The 24885-nt window shown below is 39.1% G+C and overlaps 1 protein-coding gene across 1 annotated transcript; it reads left to right on the top strand.

The window, feature by feature from the left end:
* Positions 1 to 385: 385 nt before the first annotated feature.
* LOC128993253 (smad nuclear-interacting protein 1) lies at positions 386 to 24789 on the top strand. Its single transcript, XM_054417038.1, has 5 exons — positions 386 to 557; positions 11992 to 12593; positions 14037 to 14359; positions 21173 to 21238; positions 24015 to 24789. The coding sequence occupies exons 2-5, from the start codon at positions 12030 to 12032 to the stop codon at positions 24631 to 24633; spliced, it is 1572 nt and encodes a 523-aa protein (XP_054273013.1). The 5' UTR covers positions 386 to 557; positions 11992 to 12029; the 3' UTR covers positions 24634 to 24789.
* Positions 24790 to 24885: the final 96 nt, after the last annotated feature.

A 24885-nucleotide genomic window follows, 5' to 3' on the forward strand; every position in this document is an offset into this window, starting at 1 on the left:
GGGGAAGATGGTTAAAGCTAAAAACTTGATGATATTTTAGAGTTTTATAAAATGTTTATCGAAATCAATGTGGTTTAGCGCATAAAACGTTATTTACACAATTGGTCTACGAAAAATATCAAACAAGAACAGGACCTAACATAACTGATTTCCACAGTACCTAAATTAAAATGTTAAAATGCTAATATCACAAAACTCCCAGGGCGTGGGTATAATCATTGGGGGAAAGTTAATTAGCAAAGATTTGTTCACATCGTACTGACTGAGACCGTCGTGTTGAGTGAGTATGAGTTATTAGAGTGCAGTGGAGTGAGTTACAGTTGTGTCAAAGCAAAGTCAAGTCAATACAGGAAAGAAATCCAAAACAAAATCCAATCCAACCAAAGAAAGGGGAAAGAAAGGGCTCGATTGGCTCAAATTTAGAATCGTTACGTGTGTGTGTTGGTTGTTTTGTGTTTTCGTCCTTTATAATAAAAATAACACAATTAAGAATTAAGTTAATCGTTGTTGAAATGTGTATAGCCTAGCATAAACTTGTTCCAATAAGGATAATTATTGTAAGTACACAACCAAAAAGTATTATTCTTGTGTTAAGCTAGTAGGCCTACTTAAAGGGTCTTAAAGGGTAGGCTATCCTAACTTAGGAACTACTGATTTCTTTTCTCGTGACAACTAAACAAATCAGCAAAACTTGAACAATTAGCCTATTTGCTACAATAGGCTTTATCTCTATCTAGATTTTGCTCCAGTTCTCATAATCATCATTTATACCACCAGTAAGCCTAACTTAATTGAAAATGCTGAATGGCCAACCTATGTTTGCTTTTTGTTCTTGAAAATCTCATTGGCTGGGCTAGCCTTGTAAGAACCTTCAGTTAACACGTTCAGTGCGGCAGGCATTCCAACAGGCGCTCGCCAATGGCGGCAGGGCCCGGGCGAAGCCCCGACGCGGTACCGTAACCGTAACAGAAAACGCAATTGGCATTCAAATATTTCAATCTGACAAATAACAAAAAGAGCAGCGGCGATTGTACTACGTTAGCCCGAGATTGGACGTAGTTCCCTAAAACACCCAAAGGTAGCAGCACTGCCTGGATCAGTAGTCAGTGGCTTTGTAATATGGCTTGAGGAGAGAAAATCCCCAAAACCGGGACAAAAGCATTGTCGGACGAGATTTTACGGGAAATTTTAAACCTACACCAAAATAAAGCTATGTGAATTGGTGAATGCATTAAAAGTCCTTTGAAGGTAGGTTGGATTAGCTAAGTTTAAGTTTAGGCTATGATTTGAAAATGGCCCTTAAGTCCTTTGAAGGTAGGTTGGATTAGCTAAGTTTAAGTTTAGGTTATAATGTATCGATTTGTTGGTTTATGTTGCCTGCAGACTTACTTACTGCCAGGGCCAATTATATAGGAGGTGATATTTGGCCGCACCAACAAATCTTCGCCAAGTTAACCGGTCTTTCGCATCATCCACCGTTGCCCCAATTCTCTCCAAATCTTCTATATGACCAGTCCATCTGATTCTTCGGCACTTGATTTCTCCAATTACATCTGTGCTATTATACAGTTGCCTTAATTCCCTATTTTGTCTTATTCTCCATTCTCCTTGCTCAAATATTGTTCCAAAAATCTTCCTTAAAATTTTATTTTTGAATACTATTAGTTTCTTTTAATCTCTTTTATTTAATTTCCAGGTTTCTGGTCCATATAGGAGAACTGGACAAATTATTGTTTTGTACAGCCTGATTTTTGTTTTGCGGGACAAAGATTTAGATGAAAGTAATTTATTGCAAGCATGAAAACATTTATTTGCTGAATTTATTCGGGTTTGGATTTCTAGTTCATCAGTATTTTGGTTAGATATAATTACTCCTAGGTATTTACAACTGTTGACTTTTTCAAATGTATGGCCATCAATGCCTGCTTTTTTTTTATTAAAATCCTGAGAAAAACACTTCAAATTACTATTTATAATGCTTGAAGTCACCAATTTACATAAAGCACGATCTACCACCCTGACATGCCTAAATAATAACTAGGGCCTACATGTAATTAGTCCACCAGTCCATCTACATCTCCATAATGTGACGAAATCCCTAAATTATAGAAAACATTATTGACTACAGAATTACTTGAAATGTTTCTACAATGATGTTATCATGTTTGATCAACTTATTCTTCTCATCAACCATGTTACTCTCTTAACTTAACCTGAACTTGTGACGGCCCGGGGCATAGCAGACTAGCACTACGCAGCACGTATGAGTATGAGTATTTTGGTATCGTGTTTTAGTTGTAGTGAAGTAAAATGACGTCACTAGGCATATTGCCGATGACAGAATCAGAGTGAGTTAATAAAGTTCAAAAGTTGTTACTTCCAGTTGCTTGTCGTGTGGTTGAAAACAGTCAGCTGTAGGCTTAGTTTTAACCCACAGTTCATTCCACTTGTAACTTAAGTTATCCATCCTACCATGTTTATTACTGTTGTATATTATTACGGCGATATCTTAAGAAATATTCATCAGCGGTGAAAAATAATGGTTGGATTCAGGAGGTAAAAAACTATTTAAAGTAAGATATCAAAACTAGAAATTTGTTTAGAGGCACCTATACGTAATAAATACCGTTATTTCTTGTTTCAGTTTGATGCGTAGGCCTAGGTTAATTAGCCTAATCCTCCAACTGGCAGCACGACTATAATAGTCGCAGTAAGTTGGGAAATTTTACCGGGACAGGGGCCTGCGATTGTGTGACGGATTAACAATCCCCCTAGCATAACAATATTTAGGCTGTAGGCTATGAGAATTACTATACGTTGAGGAAAATTTGTTAACACCAGCTAGAGCACTAGGACAAGTAGTTTACAACAGCTAAACTGTCACTATTACTTGACCGATCAATATGAATTCTCTACCAACCTAAGTAAAATAATTGTCATCAGTCATGCAGGTTGCATCAACTGTCCTCGTGGAATGTGTGAAGGCGTTATAATAGGGCCTTATTTAGAACCAATGTGGCCCCCCAGCCTAGGAGGATAAAACCATCGATATATAACTACTACTGGATTGCTGGCTGAGCTCGCTAGCCCGAGCCGAAATCAGTGGTTGCGTTCTGCACTTGAAGGCGTCGGGTACGGGCAAGAAACCCGCACGGTGCTTGGGTTTTACATCGCACTGACGCTGTGATACCATTTGTTTACCCTATTTTAATTATTGATTCACGAAAAATGTTCACCGGGGGATATTTTGACTCACTTATATAGTTATATTAAAAACCAAAAGTATATAGGCTAAGTAAGTAGGCCTAATCAATTACCGGTAATTGCTATACAGTACAACGTGTATTTACATTGTTATAAAGTTGGGCGATAACATAGTATTTGTAGGCCTATTTAAAAAATGGCTTGGATGGTTTGGGTTATGAGTTTTATAAAAAGGTTGATAAATTAAACAATAAAAATACAGCACAGTTTATAAAAACCATTTACTGTATTTGAATACAGTACCACACAGAGTAGCCTACATTTCACGCATGATTAAAAAGTACTAATTTTGTTAGCTTTTGACAGTGCAATAATGGTTTGCTCTTTAGCATGACTGTAGCAAATTATAAAAAAAACAAATTTCCGATTAACTTTATCAGCTTAATTTCGTGTGTGTCCTCTGCAAAGTCAACGTTAGACATATGGGTGTAGCTACTTAAATTGCATTCATCAGCTGTCAAAAGACTAACACATTCTTCACATGTTACTGTACCTAATATTTTTCTAACAATAAAACCAGACATATAATATTGATACATTATTCTTGTAGTATGATCCAGTTTCCGCAGATACCACTCGCTTTGAAAGTCAATTACATCGTTTTCTTCACAGTCATCAATATCGCAATTAACAATAAATTGCCTTTGTCTCTGTATTTATATGCCTTAGGACGGTAAAAATAGACAGTGAGTGCAAATTCTTTAATTTCTTCTGAATACACGGTCCTGAATTTACTGGTGTTACTATTTTTCATAGAATGGGCAATTAAATCTAACGGAAATCCTGACAACTTTTCCTCTAAAACATCTATAACCTATCAGGTGCTTTAAGTTTTTTCTTAAACACTACAATCATTTCACGCTTGGATTTTATCCTAGCATCTCTTCTGTTTAGCCGCGGTTGAAGAATTTTGACCTTCCGTCTCAGAAAGGACATAGTTCCTATCCATTATTTGTCCATTTAAAAATACTTCTAATTCACCACCTGTTCTTTTATAAAGTATTAAGACTTTTTTATATTCGAAGTGGGAATAATGGAAAAAACAATCTTTCATACAACACAAGAAGCAACAGTCAAAAATTATTTAGATTGCCCAAAGTAAACAAATCAATATTTAGACAGTCTTATCAGTACAAGGGCCAAAATATTTCAACCAATTACCTCACGATATCAAAAGCAGTGCAAATTTAAAGTCATTTTCTATTCAAATAAAAAAGTGGTTAATTGAGACGCCAAATATAGATTTTTAAAATAGTGTTGTAACATAAAGAATTTTTTTCTAAATCTTTGCAAATTTAACGTTTTGTATTGTAATTATCAAATCTGCATTATCTTGTTTTAAATTGTCGATTTACATGATTTTATACTACTTATATAGGATTCATTTTTTAATACCGTATATTTTTATTGTAAATATCTATTAATGTAATAATATTGTTATTTTGTTTAATTTAACAACTGTCATCAAGACGCCACAGATTGCGGCCAGGTGTTTTTCATGTGTGGACTGGACTGAAAGTTTATAGAATGTACTTTATATTGTTAATTTTTATTGAACGTTGTCACATTAACTGGATGCTGTGGCAACGTAATTCCAAGTTTTTATTTCATTTGTATGTACGGTAATGTAATTATGGTGGAATAAATCATTATTTCATATTTCATTAATTCATACATTGCTAACCATACTACCACGTGAAAGTGCTATCCGTCCACTAATAACTGGCAGGATGATTCATTCACAGGTGGTTTACTTTTGCTTCTTCATACATGACCTTGAATTGTTAAAAAAAACTATTATAGATTTGGCGGGGTTGCTAGTGGCGGGATAGTTCGTTGGCGGGAATAGCAGCGGGCGGCGGCGCGAGTTGCTGTTTTGCCCCTACCGGGCGCCTGCAACACCGCGATACGTCCCGCCACACACACCTGTACGCGACCGAATTTCCCTACACAGCTCTTATGGACAGCGCGCAATCCAGTAGTAGTTATATATCGATGGATAAAACATGTTAATCCTCCTAGCCCCCAGCAGGTCACACCAGAGAGGGCACTTTATGCTGATTCAAGTAGAATAGAGTCCCGCAAACTCGGCGTAATGTGGACTGGAAGGGTGCTGAGTTTGTGAAATGCCGGGTTATGGGGAACTAGGGTTAAAAATAAGAACAATGGGATTTTAAAGCTTTTAATCGTCTTTTTTATTTATATTTATAATTATATTACAAGTCAGTATTAAGTCATCAGATATAACAACAAATGACTTGAGCTGGCTTGAGTCCATGTTTAACTCGGACTCAAAAAATCACTAATTATCTGAACCAGGTGATGGCCGAGTTATCCAGACTGCCGGGTTATCAGGTGCCGAGTTTGCGGGACTCTACTGTAAATGAAATTTACAAGTTTTTTACAATCAAATCGGCGAATTAACCTCGGTGGCTAGGACACTAGCTAATAAATAGTTCCATTTTTTCATTGATGCTAAAGAAGGATTTTAATTTCATTTTATTTCTTACTATCAGGAGGCTGCACTTTAGATTTCTTTACTTCGAGTCAGGTAAAAAATGTTACCTACTTACCTATGGCCTCGGGCCAAATCAGATCGGTTCAAATCGGTTTGCTTTTTGGAAACTGTTGATTTTGATATAATGTTGATTTTTGAGTCGAGCAGAGCCTGGTCTGCAATCTTGAGAGATCAAGCACAAAGTCAGAAAATCAAGCTCGAGCCGATTTTCTCAGTACTCAATATAATAAGGCCAAATTAAAAGTAAAAGCTTTTATATCCACGAGGATCACGCTCACAAAATTGATAGAAAAGGTCTACGCTATTGCCGCGATCGCGTATATTGACGAGAACATTTCCCTGCGGGTGACGTTGACGATGTATCCACGGCCACAGGATATATTAAATATTTTGCCGGGATTGCGGAAGACGATATGACGCTTCTATTTCCAGGAGAGATATATTTTGGATTTGCCGCGATTGCGGGAAAAAATATTTCCCCATCACCACGGGTCACGGGAGATTGGGCCGTGAACGCAGGAGACGATAATGATGTCTTAGGTTTGGTTGCAATCATGGTAGACTATGATAATGTTTCTTCCATGACTACGGGAAGTATTCTGGATTTTACTGTGATCATGTAAGACGATGATAACGCCTCGGTGCCACGGGAGATGCCGTGCCAAGCTAAAGTGCAAGTTTAGGCGGTAATACATGAGATAATGTTTTTAAAGATTATTGGGAGAGGAGGGCCCGGTAAACAAAGTTGCGGGCTCTTGTCGTCGCCACTGATTGCAAGGTTTTGGGTAAATCCAAATAAATGCTTAAAAACTATTGTAAAATGGAATAATTTTTATACCTTTAGAAAGATAAGATTCTAAACACGTACTTTGTTACATAGATGAACTTAATCTTACAATTAGATCACTATAATTAAGCACTAAAGTGATTGAAAATTTCAGTTGCAAGTCAGTTGCACCATGTATGCGTCACAAAACTGCCAAACATGGTTATTTTCAAAAAAATTATAACAAAGGATATTTTTGTCTACCAACTAGTGATACCTCTGAAATAAGGAAAAAATTTCCTATATCATGGTGCAAAAATCATATCGATATAATTACATATGATCTCACAATAACAAAAACAAATCAAGCAATTTTTACCTGTTCGTGAAGTGGCAGAGCGACTAGTAGTCGCAGTCGTAAACCACGTTTTATTCACTAAAATATAGGCCTATAATCATTCTTATAACAAATTATCTCATTCGAAAGTCCATTAAATTCTGTGCATTGTGGTATTTAATTGTTTTAGATTGTACCACTGGTGCTGAAGTTATCAGCTGTTGTCTTTCCTGAATATTTGTCTAACTAACCTCAATCTCTGTTGACCAAGACAACTAATAAGTCGAGTTTTGGTGTGATTTTACGTCGTGATTATAAGTTTTAAATCTGTAAATGTTTATTTGGATATTATCATAGACTAACCAACCACAAGTAGACTTCCCCCATTGTAAATTTTAAAGCACGTTTTAGTGTCTAGTTAATGTACGGTGACACTGGGGGCTAGTGTCGACAAAATTTTGTTTCCATTATTTTAGGGTTAATTTCTTGATTTCTGCTATACTGTTTGGTTATAGGGTATAACTAGGGGACAAGTTGTTGTTTATGATTAGATCGTATTATTTGGCTAAACGAGGTTTTAAATGACTGTAATAACGGGAAACAAATTGTAAACAAAACACGACCTCTACATAAACCGTACAGAACTAACAATAAAATTGTCTCCAGCTGTTCCATAAGGATGAGAAATCTACTAAGGGAGTATGTTTTATCTATGATTTTATTTATTGTGCCTTGACTAAAATGTGACATTACTTTTAGAAACTCGAGACACTACTTTTAGCCAGTTTTGTGAACTTTATTGACTGTTTACCAACAACGAATATCGCAGCTGAGACTTTATCACTTTAAATCATATTTATTAGGCTAGTTGTAAATTTTTACATATTTAGTTTGTAAACTGTTTCTTGTGGATAGACTTAGGTAATAAATTTGAGGTTTGGGACATTACATTTAGCCCGTTTTTGAAACATTTCATCATAATGAACAGTTGATTTTATCACCACATGAAATAGGCGCAGCAGCATCTATATATAATACGCTAAGCCGATTTTTGTGAACAGAACTCCTCCTTCATTTTTAGACGGATTTTGACAATTAAAGTATCAAAAAAATGGCCCCAATGTGTAGTTTTGCAAAGTGGTTTTCGTTTTTTAAATCTTTATTAGTTTGGGCAGGATCTTCCATCAAAGTTGGGGTTTCTCCCATAAAGTTAACATGGTGGAATCTATATATTTAATTGGAAAGTTTGTATCCACTAAATTGAGAGAACAGCTAGGCGTAGAACCTTGGTAGCTAGAGGTGTCTTAAGAAAGGTCTTGGTCTGTAGATGAACAATCAAAAGAAAAACAAAGTAAATTCCCTCGGGGCTCTGCCCCAGTGACCTTTAAAGTTCCCTCCCCATATTTGTTTATATTATGGCCTTATGGATAATTTTTCACTACTTTTTAATGAAACCGCTGTTTATAATTGAATTTGTAACAACCCACATTACGGAGTTGGATTATTCAGAAAAGAAGTATTTGCAGTGTTGTTTTCTGATTTTAAAATAGATTTTTTTCGGCATCATGTCATATTTTACAATACGTTCCATTACAAAAACAGTGGAAAATATTAATATCACAGTAACTCTTAAAATTATTTTGTTATTGAATTATCTTTTATCTATATCTATTGTACAGTTTGATGCCTGCCTTTTGACCACTTTTGCCTATATTTTATCATTTTATCAAGACACATCATCATACTATGGTTCATGAGATTATTGTCATACAAGATTCCAATCATTTTACAAATTTTCGGTTGTGTAATAAACTTACAATACAAAATAATACAAGTGCAGAAAGGCACGTCACCTACATGAACCGTGTTCATACTTTATTAAATTATTAGGGGTTTACAGCAACTGGATTACATTTTTATGTAGAAATAATATGTGCAAGATTTAGAAAGTCATTTAGCTGGAAAATTGCAATTTACTGCAGGGTTTTCAGAGAGGTTACTTCGATGTATTCATTCAGCATAGTGAAAACATAATATAGATATGTATACAAATAAGAACTTTAAAACTCTTAGAGAGCCTTTGAATGTTATTAGACCAACGACATGGGCTGTGCACATTTAGAAGTGCTACTCAGCAACAAAATCCATATAATTTATATCTCAAAAAAATATATTCTCAAAGTTCACCGAGCAGCAGCCAAAACAATACTGTGTAGCTAACCCTGATAGCTACATAAATGCTTGAACTTGATACTACAAAAAAGTTCAGGTCATAGCCATTTTATTGGGCTTGGATTGTGACATTTATCATTCGGTTTATATTTCTCTTGACCAACAGATTATTCATCTGCAGAAGAAGTTCATTGTGCTCTTATCGTGTCTAATAACATCCAAATGCAAAAAAGAAACATTGCCTAAAATAGTACCTATGGTTGACAGATGATTTGCAGTGACCTATTACGGATTGTGGCCCACAATTTTAAAAAAAATAAAACTACACTTCGAAAAATTACAGAAAGAGTAATAACCATTTAAGTAATTAACTGTAATTACTAAAAGGTCGAATGTTCTTTTAAAATAGAGCTCATTGTCCGTTATAAGCTACGTTGATTAACAACAATGCATGTAAACGTCACTATGTACGTAACAATTTACAGAATTTGCTTTTTGGAAATTATGCAGCATGGCTTTCTCATCATTTGCATTATTTGTTGCCAATGAAGTTGCACGACCATATGAACGAGGCCCATAACAGTTCAAGATTAATTTAAGCCAGTTTCACTACAAGTATATTCCACTATACTTAACATTCCGAAGAGAGATTACATCTTTGACAACTTTATGTAATTGATAAGACAGCGACAACTGACATTTGCCGCATCAAGGAATCCTAGCTTAATCAGTAACCCTACGACCGATTTCTCAAAACTATGCTAGAGGGTTACTCGTTGGCACAGGAGTATGCTATGGTAACCAACAAGTCAAAGGAAAAAATCAAACTTAAACAGCTTAAGGGTGGACCTCCCTTTGAAATAAGAACGTGCCTTCTCACCAAACAGTTATATTTTCTCAAATAAAAGGATAGATTCAATTTGTATTACACTGATGAGATCACGGCAGTGTTTGCCACAAAAGATCCACCAATACAATTTTAATACTGTTTAAAGGTTCTTCCAAAAGGAAAAAAACCAGTTAACATGGTAATAATAACTCCGGTGACGTACGGTATGGGAAATATTTTATTCATTGAATGACCAACGCAATAGTCATAATTGTTTGTACACTTATTACTCATTAAACAATGCTAAATGATCAAAATTTGTAAAATTTCTATTTATCGGAGTTAGACGAATTATATATAAACTTTAAAATGGTACCTATGCAAGTAAAACTCAAGGCTAAAATTTGTAAAACGTCTAATATTTATTAAAGTACTTGGCTCAAATAAATGAAACCTCGCAGTCGCGTTTCTTTTGCAATGACAAATAAATCAACATGAATTGCTAATTTGTCACTTGTCAAAGTCCACAAAGGAAGTAATTAATTTATAACGCAAGCCTACTTGCGTGCAACCGCAATCCTGGTTACAAAAAGATAAATTCAGTCAGAAATTACAACATCTCAAGTATATAATAATTTATCACTCAATAATGCATGAAAAATACCGTTTTATTGAAATAATATTAGTAAACTGAATGATAAATTATCATATCTTTGACAAGCTGTAACTTCTGAAAGAATAAACCTTTTTTAACCAGGTTTGCACTGTTTTGATCTACTAACAGAGACCTGTAAAACGAGGTATAACTCAAGGTGGGTCTAAGTCAAAACGTTCCATGAATTCTTTCGTGGACCGTCCCTTGAACAAGTAAAATACCCCCGCTGCAGCAAACCTGCCAACTAAGCGAATTTCCATTTGCCGGGATTGATTTTCAATTAATCTATTAAATTGACATTTATGTTTTAACGAGTACCTAGGTTAGCTGCTACAGGGAAACTAATAAAGTGTGTTTTTTATTAAAATATAGCTTAGTATGAAATAAATAAATCCGCCAAGTTTGATCAAAATATATCCATAAACAAGCCAACTACAACATTTTACAATTTTCCCCGAAACCATTCACTGTATAAAAACACTTTGATATAGCCTACTAAATTATTTGTTTTTTAAGCTCTTTAAACAGGTCTAGAAAAATTTATAAATTTTGTGTTTTAAGGGTAAAAAATGAGAAAACTTCATTTTTACCCCATAAAACCCCCTGTTAAACCACGTTCCCATGGTCCGATCATGCTGGTTCGCAACTCATTCAAGTTTATCCCGCCTTACACCTTCAAACCAAATTTAATCAAAATCTGACAAAAATTACTCTAGTTATTGTCCTGACCTATCAAACATCCTTTTTTATATGTACCTAGGCCTATATATATAAATTCCTAGATATATATATATATATATACATGTAGCCTATACAAATTTGAACAAATTGTGTTTTTGGCCTCTGGGGACCTCAAAATGAAGAAGTAAATCGGTGTCGGGCCTAGGACTTACCATGAGACCTACGGTAATAGCTACTTCCCTATAGGGAAATTCCCTAATATAAGTAAATAATGTTAATTTTTTTTTCATTGCATTAGAAACATGACTGCAAAGTTTAATGGAATGGTGCCAAATACTTTAGTAGGTATCAGACGTTTTCCAAATTTTAAACTTGACGTTTTAAACAGGTTTGTGCTGTTTTGATCTACTAAATAGGACCTTGAAGATTGGTATGCTTTCGTTTAGGAATTTAAAGACTTCCACCGTGGACCGTCCCTCGATGATTCGAAAACCAGATTGGCACCACCTTTCTTGGGGTTCCAATCTGTCGTGGTGACAATTAGACGTGTACTCGTAAGGGGCCTATGTCTATTTTCAACTATTTTTAAAGTTAGCGTTTGGATCCCATTACACTGTAAGGTCGATTATAAAGTTTTTTTTAGATTTTTAGAGATAAGTTAGGCTTAAGCCTCAGTTTCAAAACATAAGAAAGTGGAAGTAGGCTAGTGCTTTAAGTAGGTAGGCCTAATGTTACTTAATTGGTATCACTTCTTATATACTTGTTTTAGGTTAAAAGAGCAAAATAGTGTGTCCTTAAACTGAAATAATGATACCAAGAACCCATGAAGAAATTGAAGCGCAAATTCGAGAGATTCAATCGAGGAAGAAGAAATTTGGAAGTGAGGTTGAAGAACGAGTTGGCTTTGGGGATTCTGGATCGTTTGACAAAGAAATATACGGAAGCAAAAATAAATTTGAGGGGTATTCTAAATCCATTGCTGTGGATGATGATGTTGAAGATGAACCTTCTCTGGTGAGTAAGAAGAACACTTATACTGCTCCAGCAGCTCTTTACAAAGAAATTGCAGAAGCAGGAGCAGACAGTGATCCTTTTGCGGATAAACGTCGTAAAACAATTGCTGAAAAGGAAGACGATTACAGGAAACGACATCGTAAACTTGTGATTTCCCCCGAGCGAGTGGACCCGTTTGCAGATGGAGGTAAGACTCCTGCTACTGGCTCCCGGACATACAAGGAAGTCATGAGAGAACAATGGTTGAAGAGGGAAGAGAGCGAGCTTCGGAACAGGCTTATCTCAAAGGCGAAGGAAGGATCTCTCACGTTAATGATGGAGTCAGATGAAAAAATTACGTCTAGGAAAGTAAAAAAAGTGAGTGTCATTGTTGCACTGTTTTTTCTCGCATTTTGATAACGGAATGTTGGAGAGGATAGATTTACCAAACTGTAATTTTGTTTTGATTAGGCCTAGGCCTAATACTTTTTTGGATTAGGGAGTAGTCTATGAAAATTACATTAGATGAATTTTCTTCTACGGAAAAGTGAATACAGTCTTAATCCCACGATGAACAGACATTTATGAAAACACTTCTGATCTTTTCTCAAGAATTTTCATTTCTTTCTTGTGTCATTTTCTAACCAACGTAATGTTTTGTAAATTAAATTAGGTATCGTATCTAAATAATAGTACTGGTAATTTAATGCTATTAGTTGTGTGTATAGGCCTACTTCTTTCAAAGAGACCTGTTTAAGGATATGTATAGAAACATTTTTATTTGTTAACCATATGTTTCTAGTTCATTAATTAGGAATTACAGTAACATCAGGGTTGAAAATTGTGTTTTTAGTTGTCTAATGTAATGTTTGGCTTCATTTTATCTATGGTTCATATTGAAGTTGAGAAACAAATGTTTTGGTCATGTGTATTATTTGAAAAATTTTAGTACTAATATAGAATAGTGGAATAATTTTAGGTATTGAATCTGTGAAACAAATGTTTTGGTCATGTGTATTATTGGAAAATTTTTAGTACTAATATAGAATTGTGGAAAACTCACAACAAATTAAGTGCACAAGGCAGTTTAGCTTGGCGTTATAAGTGCTTAGAACATTTGAAAAGGTACCGTTAAACCCTAAATCCTAAGTAGGCTCCTAAGGAGTTTAAACTATACTTGATTACAATGACTGTAAATATCTTTAGTAAATGTTATCTTTCATGTGGCCTAAGCCCATTAGCCGAAAACCGGGCTTTCAACTCCGAGGCTTAGGTTTGAATGGGTTTTGTTTAAATGGAAGGCCTACTTGGTATTGGGGAGCGAGCTAGTCTAGTGGATAGAGCACGGGACTTTGGTCCCTTTTAATACTTTTCATTGAAATGACGCCCATACAAAGTAGGTATTTTAAGCCAAGTATGAATGGAGATGAGTGGCGCGATCTTGTAGTCTTGTTAGTGACTAAGGCCGACATATTCCTTATACACAGCTTTTAGTTAAAGCCCATACAGCTAATGGCAACTAAGGGACCTACAGTTTTGCCTTGGTATTACCGAATTGGTCTAATTATCAGTATAGTACTGCGGATAGTCGTAGTACGGTAGTACTCACTAGTGCGGACGTTAAACCACGTAAATCCCTGGGGTCCCGCCAAATCACCAATGGATTTGATTTAAGTGATAATGCCGCAACCCCTAGGTCTAGCCTGAAGTGAAAAACAATCCCGGGCTCGTGTCTAGCGTCCTAGGACAAAAAAAAACATGATATTGCATCAACCTCGTCATCTATTACTACCAATGATAATGTAGTTCTTTATGTTCCAGACTAGGAAAAAATCCACTCACAGCTCAATGAATAAGAAACAGAAGCGATCAAGAAGCTCATCAAGTTCATCGGAGTACACGGATAGCGATGAGAGCCCTAAACGGAAAGCTCAGAAATCAACTAAGAGTCCTGAAAGAAACTACCAGAGAAAACATAACAGACCACAGAAGAACCGAGGGGATTCAAGCAGTGAAGAAGACAGTAGATACAAATCCAGAGAGAGTAAGACTGACAGATTGAGAGACACTGGTGCATTTAGTGGTGTCAGAGTGAAAGAAGAACCTATCAGTGAAGATGAGAGGGGTAGGAAAGCAAAGCACAGGTAATGTGAATATTTTTTAAATCAGGTATTTAGTTGCTAGCTTAAATATTTCCCTAATGCCTAAAACGATTATTGTTTGTCAATCAGCTGTGTTGATTAAATTGTTTGATCTAATAATTTTCCTAGATCGTTACCTATATAGAAATACTATTAATTTATGCATCTTTTAATTTGGATAACAACTGCAAATGCTTTTGAGAACTAAAGAAAAAAAGTTGATAAAAACATCAAGTTCCAACCGTAAGTGTAAAAAAATATTAGATTCCCTTTAGTGTCTAAGAAGTTAAAGTTCTTTCATACAATTTTATATTAAACTAGCAGAGTACCCGTCCTTCGTACGGGGTTGGCATAAGTATCAAATGCTTATAGCAGTTATGAGTGAGGACATGGTTTAAGAAATTTCGGTTCTTTTTGAAGTTCGTTCGCTACGCTCACTCACCTTCAGGCTAGCTCGTTCGCTACGCTCACTTGCCTTCAGGTTAGCTCGTTCGCTACGCTCACTCGCCTCCAGGTTGAAGTTCGTTCGCTACGCTCACTCACCTTTTGGTTGCAAATTAGCTGTTGCCATAAATGTAAAAGAAATAATGCTAGTGCTGCACCCTGTTGGTAATCCTTGTAACTTTAATGCTATTGAAAATCATAGAACAGAACCAACTTGTATAATTGAAACAGCTGTTAAGATTCATTAATTCCATTTCTCATAAGGTTAACATGGGAACCTTTGCTCCAGAGCCACTGGGGCGGAGCCCGGAAGGATTTTTGGGATAAAAATATGCCTATATGTTAATCGGGAATATGAGCTATCACCATGCCGAATTTCAGCCCGATCCGACCAGTAGTTTTCGCGTTTACTTTTCCCATACACACAGACACCACCGCTTTTAGCGAATTTCCCTATAGGGAAGTAGCTATTACCGTAGGTCTCATGGTAAGACTTAGGCCCGGGACCGATTTACTTTTTCATTTTAATGTCCCCAGAGGCCAAAAACACCATTCGTTCAAATTTTTATATATATATATAGATTTATATATATATATATGTGTCCGTGAACACGATAACTTGAGTAATTTTTATCCGATTTTGATGAAATTTGGTTTGAAGGTGTAAGGCGGGATAAACTTGAATGAGTTCGCGATCCAGCATGATCGGACCATGGGAACAGGGTTTTATGGGGGGTTTTATGGGGTAAAAATTGGTTTTTCTCACTTTTTACCCTCAAAACACAAAATTTCCCAATTTTTCTCTAAACCTTCTTAAAGAGCTTAAAAAAACAAACAATTCAGTATATCAAAGTGTTTTTGTACGGTTATTGGTTACGGAGAAAACTAAAAAAATGGTAAATTTAAAATTCCCATGTTATTCTTATGGAGAATATTGTAAAATGTTGTAGTTTTCTTGTTTATGGATATATTTTGATCAAACTTGGCAAATTTATTTATTTTATAGTAAGCTATCAATATTTTACTAAAAATACACTACTTTATTAGTTTCCTTGTAGCAGCAAACCTAGGTACTCGTTAAACCTAATGTTATTTAAATAGATCAATTGAAAATCAATTCGGCCAAATGGAAATTCGCTTAGACGGCAGGTTTGCTGCGGCGGGGGTATTTTATAATAGTATAGATAGATAGATGTAATATTGCTAATTAAAAAAAAAATAGCCATTTGCATTGTTTGTGTGCAATACTTTACTACTATCAAGGTAGGTACTATCAAGGAAACCCTCACAGCGACGTCGCGGTCGGAAAGCTCTGAGATTGTGCTTCTGCGTCAGGAATATCTTGACGCAGATAGTAACATTGAAACCCGGCTCCGTGACATGGAAAAGACCATGGCTATGCCAGAATATACTTGCCCCGGGAGTTGGTGAGGGTCATTCCCCACTCGACAGCCCTAGCATTAAAATCACCACCCACGACGACGTGTCCGGTGGTATCGCGCACGCTCTCTTCTAGGCGGTCTATCTTCTCACGAAAGTCACGGATGGCCTCGTTGGGTATAAAACCATGGAAAAGGCTATGCTGGACACCTTCCGGACCCAGAGAGCCGTAAATCAAGTGGTCAAAAATGGAATGGCCAAACTAGAGGATGACCTTGGCTTTGTCTTTGCCTGCCGTCTGGTAAGCAAGGCGACCATGGAAAAGATTGCCGAAAAGGTGGTGTCCCTGCCCGATGAAAGAGCGCTGCCCTCTAAGAAACGTCGGAGGCCTTCCACATCGGAGAGTCCTCCAAAAAGAGAAGAAGGCGTCCAGACCAAAAAGACCACGGTTAAGGCCAAGGCGACTCAGACGGACCTCTCGTCTGCTGTGTCCAGATCCTTTTCGGACGTAGCTGCAGCTCCAGCGAGGCGCCGACAGGCACAGCAACCCACGACCCCCCTTCAGGGAAGTTCCCGAAAGGGGTCAGTGGTGGAGACACCTGAGGCTGTGTGGGAAAAACGCCTTTCCAAAAAGGAGAAGAGGCAATTGAGGCGGGCGGAGGTCGCCTCCATGAAGAATGAGGCAGTGAAGGCACAGCCAACCGGCGTGGCCCAAACTGGGCCCGGCTCGGTCCCTGCTCCGAAAAGGTCGCGGCCCAAAAAGCCCAGGACGGAGGCAATCCTTGTCAAACCCTCAGGGGGGAGATCTTTTGCCGAGGTCTTGGGCATAATAAAGGCCAAAGCTAAACCGGAGCAGACCGATACGGTTGTACGGTTGATTAGACAAACCCGGGAAGGGGACGTTCTCCTTGAACTGGGTAAGTCGAAAGACAAGGCTGCTTTTACTGCCGAACTGAAGGCAGCTGTTGAAGGCCAGGGCACCGTCCGTGCTCTTGAGCCCAAGACATCAATTGAGGTTCGAGACATTGATTGTGTGTCGACGGAGAGTGACGTTGTTGAGGCCCTGAAGAAAGCTGTACCCGAGCTTGCCGGGCAAACGGCCATCCTAAGGGTTTGGCTCACAAAACCCAATAGGAGTCAGCAGCGGATGGCAATCGCCGAAATGGCAGACGCGCTTGCCACTAGGGTGCTGGCACTCCAGCATCTGAGAGTCGGCTGGGTCAACTGCAGGCTCAGACGAAGAGTGGAAGTGAAGAGGTGTTTTAAATGCCTCTGTTTCGGCCATTCCTCCCGAAACTGCAAGGGACCCGACCGAAGCAAGAACTGCCTTCGGTGCGGGGAGGTTGGTCACATCCGTAAGGACTGCAAAGTCGAGTCCTGTTTCCTTTGCAAAGAAAATGGGCTCGCTGACAAACACGTAAAGCATATAGCTGGATCTGGGCAGTGTAGTGTATTTAAAACTGCTCTACAGCAAGCGAAATCTCTCCCACGAAGATAAGAATCCTTCAGTGCAATCTGGAGCGATCCAGGACGGCTGACGCACTTCTTTGTCAGTTTGCCCTCGAACACGATGTCGACGCTCTCTTAATCAGCGAACAGTACCAGTATCGAGATAGGGACCCATCTTTATGGTTCCCTGATAGTCTTGGTACTGCTGCATTCTGGGCTCGTAATGCAGCTAAAGTACAAGTGCGGGGTCACGCGAATGGCCGAGGTTTCGTTTGGGTTCGGTGCAGGGATGTCACTTACTTCAGTGTCTACCTTACTCCCAACGAGGCCATCCGTGACTTTCGTGAGAAGATAGACCGCCTAGAAGAGAGCGTGCGCGATACCACCGGACACGTCGTCGTGGGTGGTGATTTTAATGCTAGGGCTGTCGAGTGGGGAATGACCCTCACCAACTCCCGGGGCAAGTATATTCTGGACTTTGCTGCCAGAGCCAGACTCGTTGTACTGAATGAGGGCAACACGCCAACTTTCCGCCGCCCTGGGATGCGGGGGACGATCCCAGACATTACCCTTGCATCTGAGTCCCTTTTGCCAAGGATCACAGCCTGGAGAGTCCTGGAGGATTACACGGGCAGTGACCACCAGTACATAATTTTTGACGTCCTGGATGGTCATCAGAGACAAGTGGCAGCGTTTCGTCAAGTGCCCGTTCGATGGAACATTAAAAAACTGGACGTGGCAAAATTCAATGGAGCCATCCTACGAAGAACGCCGGATATTCATCCCGCAACTGGCGTGCCTCACGCAGAGGCGTTAGTTGCATCCACGATGGAACTGATTGCCTCGGCCTGCGATGAATCTATGCCTCGCAGGAGATACCGGTGCAATAAGCGTCCTGTGTACTGGTGGACTGCCGAGATTGCGGAATTGCGACGAGCAGCATTGAGAGCCAGAAGACTTGCTACCAGGGCTAGAGAACCCCTAGACAGACGGCGTAAGTCGGATGCTTATAGGGCGGCTAGGAGGTATCTTCGTCGAGCCATCAATCGGAGTAAACGCAGTTGCTGGGATAAATTAAGGGACGATGTTGATTCCAACCCGTGGGGCCTGGGTTACAAACTTGTAACCAAGAAACTTGGAACCCGCTCTCCACCTTCCGTTATGGACAGGGTCACTATGGAGAGGATAGTCGAGTCCCTTTTCCCGGCTCACGCGTTGCGACCACTGCGGGATTTCGGAAGGGTGGACGACGTCCCACTTTTCAGCCCTGAAGAGCTGGTGGCGGCCGTCATATCCCTGAAGAACAACAAGGCTCCTGGTCCTGATGGGGTACCCGGTGAAGTCCTCAAGAAGGTTTTGACTACCAACCCCTTGATCCTTTTGAGCATGTACAACGCCTGCCTGGTCGAAGGGGTTTTCCCCTTGTGCTGGAAGACAGCTAGGCTTGTGCTTGTTGGGAAGGGCAAGGGAGACCCAGATCTGCCATCCTCTTACAGACCTCTGTGTATGTTGGATACGGCTGGCAAAGTCCTCGAGAAATTGATCCGTTCCCGGCTGAATTCAGCCGTTGTCGCTGCGGGGGACCTCTCCCCTCGTCAGTATGGATTCAGGACGGGGCGATCAACGATTGATGCGATTGAGGAGGTGAAGCAAGCAGTGATGAGAGCTGAGGATTTTAACCACTACTCTCGCAGGGTTGTGCTGCTCGTAACGCTCGATGTGCGAAATGCATTTAATTCGGCGAGGTGGTGCGATATGCTGGACGCTCTGGAGAACACCTTCCACGTGCCGGCATACCTCATGCGCATCATAGAGGATTATCTCCGGTTTCGCCTCCTAACGTATGACACTGCGGAGGGCCCGCGGACGATGAGTGTCACTTCTGGTGCTGCCCAAGGTTCCATACTCGGCCCAGACCTCTGGAACGTCGCTTATGACAGCCTTCTGAGGTCTGAAATGCCTGAGGAAACGGTCTTGGTTGGGTACGCAGACGACGTTGCAGCTTTGATAGCTGCACGTAGCGTTGAGCTGGCTCAGCTAAAGCTAAACCGAGTTATGCGTACCATAAACGCATGGATGGCAGACCACGGTCTCTCACTTGCTCTGAGCAAAACCGAGATTGTGATTTTGACAAACATACGGATTGACACCATCGTGCCGTTGAGGGTGGGAGCCGTCGAGGTTCAAACTGTTCGTTCTGCCAGGTATCTTGGGGTCATGGTAGACAGCAAGCTTAGCTGGCGGGATCAGATCTTCCGAACAGCGGACAAGGCCGCTAGGGTGGTTTCTTCTCTTAGCTGGTTGATGGCCAATGTCGGAGGGCCTCGGTCCAGTCGTAGAAGGCTGTTAATGTCTTCGGTCCAGTCCGTACTCTTGTACGGTGCGGAGGTGTGGGCAGACGCACTAAATAAGGAGGCATACAGGATGCGGCTCGCCCGAGTGCAGCGTCAGGCAGCACTGAGGGTAGCATCTGCCTACCGAACAGTGTCCGAGCCCGCCGTCCTGGTGATTGCTGGAGTCATCCCCGTCAAACTTTTGGCGGCGGAGAGAAAGGCAATTTACCGGCGCCGTGGGGAGGACGAGGCACGAAAAGAGGAACGCACCCGCACCTACCAGCTGTGGCAGGAGGGCTGGGAACAGGAGACACGGGGACTCTGGACCAGGCGACTGATACACAAGTCCAACCTTGGGTTGATCGGCGGTACGGAGAGGTGGACTTTTACCTCACCCAATTTCTGACGGGACACGGCTTTTTCCGGTCGTACCTGTTCAGGATGGGCAAAGCCGTGTCTCCCGACTGCATATACTGCCCAGGCATTCTCGATGACGTGGAACATACATTTTTCCACTGCCAGCGCTGGGAAAGGCCCCGCCTGGAGGCTCAACAGTTAATAGGACTGCTGTCGGTGGACACGGTCATACCGATTATGACGGAGGGTGAGGACAATTGGACCTGTGTGTCACATTATATCCAGGGTATCCTCCGCGCCAAGAAGATCGACCTTGACCGGGATGCGGTGTAGGTCATAAAGAATCAAAATGCCAGAAACGGTGCGAGCCCTGAGGGCTTAGGTCACATGTTGGCCTGACTTGAAGTAATGTGACAAACAATTCCAGGTCTGTGTCCAACAGAGTAGAGGGGGTTTTTTAGTGAGTAGTCTGATAATTTCAGGAGTCTCACACTACAGGCTGGCTACCTGTGTGCGTAAAAGCATTTTCCCTCCTCTCCCTAAAAAAAAAAAAAACTATCAAGGTAGGTGACTACTAGGCTTCTCCCCCTTCTACTTTGGGTTAGAACATTGGTCTTATTACATGCATTTTAACTGTATTTTAGAAATGTTAGGGATATATAGTATTTGATAATTTATTCTAAATGCATTACAATTTGTAACACTTTTTGATCCCTATAGTTTCTTCTAATACTTTAAAACCATTTTGGCCAATGTCTGTAAATCTTCAGATTCGATATCGCCTTATCTGAAACATCTTATGAATAAATATTTAACTATCTTTCTGGGTATTCACCTACTATTATCTTTTCAGAGCGGCAGATGACACACGAAGAAATGAGTCAAGAAATCAAAGAGAAGACAACAGGAGAAGAAATGAGTATGTATTTATTTTTTATTCATCTATTTTTCTAGAGTAGAATCCCGGTTAACCGAAATAAAGGGGGGAGAGCCGTTTCGGATAACCAATTTGTTGGATAATCCGTCATATGCTAAAATAGCCTATGTATTACCTCCGTGAGTTGGAAAATTGTATTTAAAACAAAATATTGTATTATTAAAGTAATACAATCAAATTTTATGTAAATTGTAAACGGCCATTAACCAAAAAAAAAATATGATAAATTATGACATTTATCATATTAATTACCGTATGATAAACATAACAACATTTCGTTTTTTTTATGTCACAATATGGCATATCAAAATGAAGCTTAGAGTGTGTAGATTTGCCGTCAAGCATCGGCATATATCTATCTATAATCCCACTTGGTGTATACGTAAATGAAATTTGCTCCCCATGTATTTCATATGGGAGTTAAATTTGGTTTCTCTTCGCTGAGTTCGTTTGACTCTTCTTCTACCTGACCGATTTTCATGATTGAGGTCTCAAAATGAAGGTATTGCATGCACAGATTTGCCATCAAGCATCGGCATATATTTATCTATAATTCCACTCTGCTTATACGTAAACAACATTTGCTCCCCATGTATTTCTTATGGGAGTTAAATTTGGTTTCTCTTTTCCCAGTTTGTTTGGCTCTTCTACCCGACTGATTTTTATCATTGAGGTCTCAAATTAAAGGTATGCACGCCAAGTTTTCACATCAAGCATCGGCAGATATTTACCTACTGTATTACTCTACCAAAACACATAATTTGATTTATTTCCAAATTCTTACTTTAATTTAATATGTATTTCACCAGTTAGAATTATAATCCTATATATTTTAGTCTAAGAACCTTCAGTCAAATACCGGATTTTGTTTAAGCTATTAGTTATTCAAATCGGGCAAGTTTCAAGCAAACGCAAGGTGAACAAGCAACATAAAAATTATTTTTCATAAGGTGTTTCTATGATTAAAAATGAATAGCTCCAGTATTTTTAATGTTTTTCCATATGTTTTAGACTCAAAATAATCAGTAAATTATGGGCTTTAAATTGAGCTATTGATCATTTGAATCAGTTAAGAGTCCTTGGAGGCTAGTGGCCATCTTGGATAATTTTAAACAGCTGCTGAAGAGTTAATTAACAACCAAAAATAGTTTTTCAAACACCAAAATGATCATAATGTAAATATCTTGTATACTATGAGATTAGAAATGTTGTTTGTTTTTTGAATGTATTTCCAAGGGAGTCCATGGAATCCAAAGGCCATCTTGGATTTGCCCCCCATAAGAGCAATGTTATTTTTGTTATTTTCAAACAGCCGCTGAAGAGTTAGTTATTTACCACCTCAACATATTTTTTCAAATACCAAAGTGATTTTAATTTAAATATCTAGTATACGGGATTTGAAATTTGCTTTGTAGTTTTTTCATTGTTTTATGAGCTAGAACGTCTAGGCTCCAAGGACTCTTAAGCTCAAGATACTGTATTACTCAATAAAAAATCATAAATTTGATTTCATTTCTCGGATATTATATTTATTTTAACGCTGCGGAGCAGCATGGGTCCTTTAGTTGATCTTAAAAAAAAACTTGAATTCAATACAACTAATTTACTTTATCGGGAAAACAGTATTTTAAGTTCTTAGAGCTTTTATTGTTTTTATGACCTTTACAAACTACCAACAAAGTTGATGATCTTGTTTCTTTTATTGACAGTGATGTGCCGTCAATAAAATCACTCTTTTGTCATATGACTTTTATTTAAGATAGTGAAAAACTGTTCATCGCCTGAAAGACGTATCCTTCTTTGTTTTCAAAATAAATACACCTACACCGCTCTACCCCTGCCGTTTTGTGTAAACGCAAGGGTCTAGGGGAACAGTGTTTCCGAAGTCTACACTTAGCATAGAATCAAAGTTAGGGTGGCATTTTGAAGAGGATTAAATTATCTAGATTGTTGTGGTTTAATATGTTTAGTATCATACCATAGAGCCAGAAAATCTTCTTTGAATGTAGACGAAAATCGGCAATTTTAAACTACTTTAACTCATTATAGAATTGTTACTTTAAAACTCTAAAACCAGGGTCCCATAGATTGTTCTTTGTTCTGTAAAACCCCACTCATTGTTTTTTACTAGCATGTATGGGTATTTTACAAAGACAGTTGCCGTGAACGTCTGCAAACGCTTCTCGCGGCGCTGTTCAATGGCGCAACATAGCTACTGAAGCCTGAGCTGAGATTTCCGAGCTGAGGTAGAGCGCACCCTTAAGGTGGCCTCCTCACCATCAGGTAAAAACAATGTCACATAGCCATTGGTCAAATGGTCATTGGCGGGATTTGATACCAAGCATTGAATCATTGAACCAAGCCTCTAGTACACAAGTTCTGCACTTTACCACAGAAAACGTACTACTATAACCCAGAATGCCAACCGCATGGTAAAAAGCATTAAGCGGTTTGAGAGAGCTTTGCCTGTCAATCCGTAGGCAGCGCCACCAGCGTTGCTATGCTATTGCATGGCAACGCTGGTGGCGCTGCCTACGGATTGACAGGCAAAGCTCTCTCAAACCGCTTAATGCTTTTTACCATGCGGTTGGCATAGTAGTATGTTTTCTGTGACTTTACCTACTAGTCCAGCCATTACTTACTGAGCTAACCCCTTGCTTTGTGTTCTTGGGTGGGTAAATTCAAGATTAAAAGAAACTGTTTTACTTAACTTAAATTATTTAAAAAATATGTCTAATATTTAATTCTTACTTTACAGATCTTCAGATTCAAGAGATCGAAGTAGTAAGTACGTTAAAGAACAAGAAAGTGAGAAAGAACCAGAATGGGGTAAAAAAGAGTTAAAAACAGAGAAAAAAGAAGGGGCCAAAAACGCTGCCAAGCCTGATTTTGGATTGTCAGGCAAACTTACAGAGGACACTAACACTTACAATGGAGTCGTGATCAAATACAGCGAACCTCCTGAGGCGAGGAAACCAAAGAGACGATGGCGTCTGTATCCGTTCAAGGGAGAAACGTCTTTGCCCGTGCTTCACATTCACCGTCAGAGTGCGTATCTCATGGGTAGGGATCGCAAAGTGGCGGACATTCCCATAGACCACCCTTCGTGCTCCAAGCAACACGCCGCCCTGCAGTATCGCCTCGTCCCGTTCACCAGAGCCGACGGGTCCAAGGGGAGACAAATTAAACTGTACGTCATCGACTTGGAGTCTGCTAATGGAACTTACCTCAACAACAATAAAATCGAGCCGAAAAAATATTATGAACTGAAGGAACGAGATGTGGTCAAATTCGGTTATAGTTCGAGAGAGTATGTTCTTCTTCATGAGCACAGTAAAGATTCGGAGGCTGACGATGATGTAAATAACGATGATTAGTATTTTGAAAATTAAATGTTGATTTTTCTAACTGTATATAATATTGTGGGCCATTGTAATTATACAATGATTATTTGTACAAACAAGTTTTATATACTGTACCTTTTCCTTTTAAATAACTTCTTGATCAGAACTTTTCCTTCTATAGTATATTTCATAAAGTTCAATCTGAAATTCTCTTTTCTTGTGAATGAAGCGATAAAAAAATTAATAGCTTAGTAAATATATGATTTTTATGTTCCATCTCATCTC

Source organism: Macrosteles quadrilineatus, unplaced genomic scaffold, assembly GCF_028750875.1.
Source record: "Macrosteles quadrilineatus isolate MER2022 unplaced genomic scaffold, UCM_ALF_1.0 Scaffold_4__1_contigs__length_99947679, whole genome shotgun sequence".
NCBI classification, from domain to species: domain Eukaryota; kingdom Metazoa; phylum Arthropoda; class Insecta; order Hemiptera; family Cicadellidae; genus Macrosteles; species Macrosteles quadrilineatus.